Source organism: Pungitius pungitius, chromosome 15, assembly GCF_949316345.1.
Source record: "Pungitius pungitius chromosome 15, fPunPun2.1, whole genome shotgun sequence".
Taxonomy (NCBI): Eukaryota; Metazoa; Chordata; class Actinopteri; order Perciformes; family Gasterosteidae; genus Pungitius; species Pungitius pungitius.
The window spans coordinates 184832-191545 of NC_084914.1; the positions used below are offsets into that span (position 1 = coordinate 184832).

General features: G+C 50.4%; 1 protein-coding gene across 1 annotated transcript; it reads left to right on the plus strand.

The window, feature by feature from the left end:
* The first annotated feature begins 4212 nt into the window (after positions 1-4212).
* Positions 4213-5097, plus strand: LOC134105257 (uncharacterized). Its single transcript, XM_062557824.1, has one exon. The coding sequence runs from the start codon at positions 4213-4215 to the stop codon at positions 5095-5097; it is 885 nt and encodes a 294-aa protein (XP_062413808.1).
* The last annotated feature ends 1617 nt before the right edge of the window (positions 5098-6714 follow it).

The following is a 6714-nucleotide window of genomic DNA, read 5'->3' on the forward strand; positions in this document are numbered from 1 at the left end:
ATGCAGCCGGTCTGAGGGTTCCAACATGGGGTCCAACCCCCAGAATGCAACTTGATTTCATCTTCAACACCGCCCTCTTTTCTTGATCTCTGTGACACTTTAATTAAGCGCTTATCCTAAATGTTGCCTGTGTTTACCTCCACAGCAGCGCTCTGTGTTTCCTTTAATGAGAAGCCGCCCGTCTGTCACTTTAATCAATGCGCTTTTCACCGCAGGTTAATTCAGCGCTTGGTTAAACAGCCGAGTGACAACGCCGTCCTCAAGAGGACGAGGACGCGGGACAGCAGTCTCCAAGAGACACGAGGAACATCCACAATGGTGGACAGCGTCCGGTCATCTCACACACACACACAGTCAGTGAGGAGATGAAAGGCCAGGTGTGTGTGTTCCCATCTGCTCCCCCCCTGCGTGTCTGACTACCCGTCCTGGATGGAGACCAGAAGATGACCGTGAAGCTCCTCCTGAAGCTCCAGATGTTCCATGTCTTGTAGATCTCTCTTTAAGTGAAAACATTCATTTTTGTTTTGTTAATCCACACCTGGAGGAGGGAAAAGTCCTTCTGGTGGGTTACTTCTGGTATTTTTGGGAGGAGGTTTTTGCTGCTGACTTGTTTCCTGCGTGACTTGGTGACCGAGTCGCTGCAGCTCTGGTCTCCTCCTGGCTTTGAGCTTCAGGCTGTCAGAGAGGCCGTGGTGTAAGTCGAACTCTGCTAAACGCCTGGAAGCTGCTCGCTCCGAACGCTGCAGAGGTATTTCTAGAAGAAAAAAAAAGAATATAGTCAATTCTTATCCGTCCAAATGCATTTCACACCTGATGTTCCCTTTTGTGCTGAAAGACTCAAAGTGCAGGTGAAGTGGGGTCTGATGGAGAAGTTAAGAGAACAGACGACCAAAGGATCAAAAGTCTGTTAATTTGCTGTATCAGGAGTTTAAACCTAGGTTATGATGGCCATTGTGTGTGTGTGTGTGTGTGTGTGTGTGTGTGTGTGTGTGTGTGTGTGTGTGTCACAATGACAGACTGGAGACCTTTGGAGGACATGTTGGCCTCCTCTCAGCAGACTAAGCCCACTCCCCTGGTGGATGAACCATCACCTCCATCATTGGCTCCCTGCTAATGTATCTGGGGGTCCGCAGTGAGCCCCACTGAGCAGGTGGGCCGACACATTTGGCTCCGACTAACTCCAGCGTGACCGATCTTCTCTTCGGGGGGGGGGGGGTGACACCTGCTTGAGAAGGTGATTGATGTTCTGAGGGGCTGGATGAGTGACCTTCATGTTGCCTCCTGTGGTGCTTTTACCCCAGCGGTGTTGAGAAGGTTGTTATTCATTTAAAGTGAGTATTTTTAGAGGAAAGACAACGAACACGAAGTTACTTCCTCCAAATGGCCTCAGATGTTTGAATCCCTCACCGCTCCTGTCAGAGGTGACGGTTCGTCTTGACATTTTAGTTTGATGGCTGACAGCAAAATGGCAAAAGTTACAGAGTTCGTTTGAGGCCAAACTGCTGATCCCCCGAGACGCTGTGACATTTGTCTTGGAAGCAGATTGATCGATACGTGCGTGGACAATAAAACAAAGAATAGGCCTCAGAATACTCACTGCAATGGACCAAAAGCTGCTTTTGGGTTCAGCATTTGCCAAAAATGGATAAAGAAATTTAAAATGTAGAGAGCTGGGAAAAAAAGACATGACAAAACCACTTTAAAGAAGCTTGATTCATAAATTAGTCTGCATTCTTTTGTGTGGGTGATGATGGCATATTAATTTATTATTTTCTACTCAAAGAAGCCAACAGAAAACCATCTGATCTTCTGAGCTCTTTAATTCGTTGGCGCTGTATTTCTTCTATCTGATCAACATCCAGTGGAACAGATTGAGCCGTTCTCTCGTTGTCTGTCTGTCTCCATCGAGGGCAAAAGCAGGAAAACAATGGAGCAGATTAGCGTTAAGTGTCAAGAGGGACTTCTGGGATTTGTCTGCTGCACGCCGTCTCCGGAAATGTGTTTTGCCCTCAAAGAGCATCGAGGAGCGGCTCCTCCTCACCTGGAAGCAGCTCGATAGAGCTGCTGAGGCCTCGCGGCTCGGTTCCTCCTCGGGGAACCAAAGCAGGAGGAAGCGTGCGTCTGTGCTTCCACTCGCTCGGTTAAGTTGGAACCACCGCGTCGTCTCGCCCGATTCCCCCCCAGCGAGTTCCGCCTGTCCACTCGTTGGTTCCCAGCAGAAAGCCTCACGCGTTGATGTCTGACGTCATTCACATAACGGCTGCCTTCTCTGAGGAAAATCCACTTTTCTTCTGATCCTCCATCCTGCTTCTCGGACTTTGTGCTGTGGGAAAGAAATGGTCATTTTTCTCTCCACATCATTTCCTCTTATATAAAAAAACATCCTTGGGTGGCGAGGACGGTTAAAAAAAGGGAACCAGTTGCCTGTGGCGACGGAGGAGGCCTGTTGGCAGCAAGTGGAGATGTTTCTGTTTGGAGGAGACAATGTTTCCTCCATGTTTCCATCACTAATCGCCGTCTTACCCAGAGCTCCACACAGCTGTAGAAACCACAGCAGCGTGACTCGCTCCGCTCTGTGTAAGACGCTAACAGGCTTAACTGCAGCTGAGAAGGACGGCGGGACGCTGCAGGACTGAAGACAGACGAATGCAAAGAGACGCAGAGATGAGACAGAGAGACGGACGGCCCCGCTGAGTTCTGCACATTTCCAGGAGCCTTTTCCAGGGATGCTTTCCATTGTAGATTGTGGTGTAATTGTGCAGCTGTTTGCTGCTGATAAACCTCTGGAAGAGTCCGGTCTCCGCTGGATTCTATCAGGAGGCCGTCAGACACAAAGTTCTGGCTTTTTTCCTGGTGGCGTCAGCTTTTCCTCTTTGACCGTCTGCACCGAGACGGAGACGGAGGCAGATGTGACACGGTGTCACATCTGTCCAATGACTGCTTTTTTTACTTTTTATTTCCCGGCTTCACTAGAGACCCACTGCGACCGCTCTGTTACCGTGGTAACCACGTGAGGTCATCGGAGTCGACAAAAATGTGTCCGACAACCAGCGAAGGAAAAAAGGCGTCACTGCTGGAGGCTCCACGACGTCTCCATCCTGTGAAGACGATGCGTGAGACCTCTCTGGGGGGGTCAGTGCTCGGTGAAGAACACCCACTCGTGGTGTCGGCAGCCGGCTGCGGGTTCGTTTCCCACTGGGATCCGAACGCTTCCCGGAACGTAAGCGGAATGTCGGATGAAAAGGATCCGCCGTTAAAAGACAAAAATCTGTTCTTTATTCTCTGATGGCGCATTTCTACGTACTCAATTAACCCCCCAAGGAGGAAAAAAAAAACACAATCAAGGCCTGCGAGGAAAAAAATAAATAAATAAAGTGAGAGGAGGATAAGGAGAGAAGGGGATAATTAAGGAAATGAAAGCAGAAGACAAAAGGGCAGATGCTCGAGGGGAGGGGGGCCCAGCAGGGGGTGAGCAGAGGAGAAGAGGCAGGTTGACTCTGCCCTCTCATTATAAAGGTCATTAATGGTTCCTCTCCTCCAGCGGCTGATTAATAACATCATTTAGATCAAAAGGGCCGCTTAATGTGAGACCTTTGAATTCTGGTTTAGAGAAAATAAGGTCATCGGGGGGGGGGGTGGAGCACAAGTATAAATACTTTTATCCCTAAACATTCAGATTAGCAAAAGTCTGCGAGGACGTGATGTTGAGACGCATCTATCGAAGCCTTTGTTGAACCGAAAATACAAAAGACTTAATAATAGAACTTAATCTTTTTACTTCATCTGTCTTAATCTCTGGTTTTCTTTTCTTCAGGAACACCCCCCTCGATCCGTCGTAGCGGGGATGGTCGATCAAAGTATCTTAAACTCGTTTGTGATCAAGTATTTATTACTAACTAGAATTTAATTTACAAAAATCATATGCAGAAATACAGAAATCATCAACACAAGCTGTGAGTCAAATGACTCAATTCAGCTGGAACCGAATGTTCCTGAATGTTCTCCCTCAGAGGAGCAGGAAGATCTGCCAGACCCCCCTTCACAAGGAGTCTCAGCAGGAACCAGAGGCTGTAGGAATGTGACCTTTGACCCCGGTGGGGCCGTGCAGATTGGTCCAGGGTGTAGGTCACTGCGTCAGGAAGAGAGAGAGTTTGGCGAGTTAATGAGACTCATAGTGGGCACAAGATTAATCCATTTTGTTTTATTATCAACATGACTGCAGCTGCGGTGCAGATAAAAGACCAGGAGTCCACCAGGAGTCCACAAGGAGTCCACCAGGAGCCCACCAGGAGTCCACCAGGAGTCCACAAGGAGTCCACCAGGAGCCCACCAGGAGTCCACCAGGAGTCCACCAGGAGTCCACCAGGAGCCCTCCAGGAGCCCACAAGGAGTCCACCAGGAGTCCACCAGGAGTCCACCAGGAGTCCACCAGGAGCCCTCCAGGAGCCCACAAGGAGTCCACCAGGAGTCCACCAGGAGTCCACCAGGAGTCCACATGGAGTCCACCAGGAGTCCACCAGGAGCCCTCCAGGAGTCCACAAGGAGTCCACCAGGAGCCCACCAGGAGCCCACCAGGAGCCCACCAGGAGTCCACAAGGAGTCCACCAGGAGCACACCAGGAGCCCACCAGGAGCCCACCAGGAGCCCACCAGGAGTCCACAAGGAGTCCACCAGGAGCCCACCAGGAGCCCACCAGGAGCCCACCAGGAGTCCACAAGGAGTCCACCAGGAGCACACCAGGAGCCCACCAGGAGCCCACCAGGAGCCCACCAGGAGTCCACAAGGAGTCCACCAGGAGCCCACCAGGAGCCCACCAGGAGCCCACCAGGAGCCCACAAGGAGCCCACCAGGAGTCCACCAGGAGCCCACCAGGAGTCCACAAGGAGTCCACCAGGAGCACACCAGGAGCCCACCAGGAGCCCACCAGGAGCCCACCAGGAGTCCACAAGGAGTCCACCAGGAGCCCACCAGGAGCCCACCAGGAGCCCACCAGGAGTCCACCAGGAGTCCCCAAGGAGTCCACCAGGAGCACACCAGGAGCCCACCAGGAGCCCACCAGGAGCCCACCAGGAGCCCACCAGGCCTCCTGCTGGCTGATCTGAGGCCGCAGAGGGAGATGCAGACAGGAAGCCGGCGCGTCACATGGTGCGGAGACACCGCTCTCAGTCCTCATCGGAGACTCACGTCCTCTCCCCGCGCTCCGTTTAATGCCTCAACAGTTATGAAACCATTAATTAGGCCTTCATCAAATCTACTCCCACAGAGCCTGCTGTGTGTGTGTGTGTGGCTGTGTTTTACCAGCATTACGGGGACATACGTCTCCTCACGCAGCTACATTGTGGGGACTCCCAGTTCTCTTAGGGAGAAAATAGTGTAAATCTGGAAATTTTAGGGCTTGTGTCAAGGTTATGTTAAGGTCGGGGTTAGGTATAGGTTGAAGTTATGGTATGGGGTAAGGAAATAAGTCAATTACTTACTAGATTAAATTGACACAAAGTGATTGATTGGTAATAACATACAGATAATGGAGGTAATGCTCTTTTATTGTTGTGCTCAGCTGATGACGACAGTATATCTGTGAGGTGATTGAATGGGAGTTTCTCTTTAACTTCAGGTGGGTGAGGGTGACAGGTTCTCTTCAGGTGTAGAAGTCTGTTAATCCATGTAAACCTTTTATTTTAGTGCAGATTGGTTTTTTAAAAACAGCTGGCTGTGATTTGATAAAAATGTGTCACGAATGTAGATTCCTGATTGTTGTTTTCAGCCCCAGTGATGACCAGAGAGCGTTGTTGCATCATCAGAATATGACACTCGGTCACAGTGTGGTCTAAAGGGAAATTAACAGTGGAAGCTTCGCCTGTAGGACTTTAGGAGCCTGTAAATCATCTGCAGCACATTAAGGGCAGCTGTAATCCTACCGGACAACACAAAGGATGCAACCACACACAAATGTCCTTTATGAACCCTTAACAGTGACAGGAGGTTCACCTCATTTAAGATATCAATCCATTTGGGATTCTTTGAGTAGGTCCCACTTTTTTTTGGAGCCGCTGGGATTATCGCTCACGTCGCGCTGCTCCTCTGCAGCTCGTGCGGGACAACCGGAGAAGGTGAGCAGGCGATGCGGCTTTTTCTTACACTTCTCCCGGGAGGAGACGCAGCGAGTCCGGGCAGCGCGCGGCGGGAGGGTCCCGCTTTAAACGGGGGGGGGGGGGGGGGGGGGGTCCCGGTATATGAACGATGTGGTTAACGCCGCTGCTCTGTCCGCCTTTGTTTTCTGAGTATCGGCCGCGCGTCATCACGTGTGTGTGTGTGTGTGTGTGTGTGTGTGTGTGTGTGTGTGTGTGTGTGTGTGTGTGTGTGTGTGTGTGTGTGTGTTAATCTACCAGGAGGCGATGTGAGGACATTGTGTGGAAAAGAATCCGTTTCCTGTGAAATGGTTGTTGTTGTAAAGCATCCAAACTGATGCGGAGCCTCTTCTGTCGCTCTCTGAAGGCCGAGACTGAACTTCTGAAGAAGAAAGGAGGACGACGTTTCACAGATTAAAGGGAAGTTCAAAAGAATGAAAAGATAAAGCAGCAGCAGCTGTGACAAAATGTTTGTCTTTGATCTGTTAAAGTCAGAAAAGACACAGATGGATTTAGTCAAATGTCCTTCATCCCGGATGAGATGACCTTCAGTTTTATGAATGACATAAGTACGATGGTGGCCTTG

What these genes read in the sequence shown, in the direction of transcription:
- LOC134105257 (XM_062557824.1), top strand. Translation starts at nt 4,213, where the DNA reads ATGACTGCAGCTGCGGTGCAGATAAAAGACCAGGAGTCCACCAGGAGT.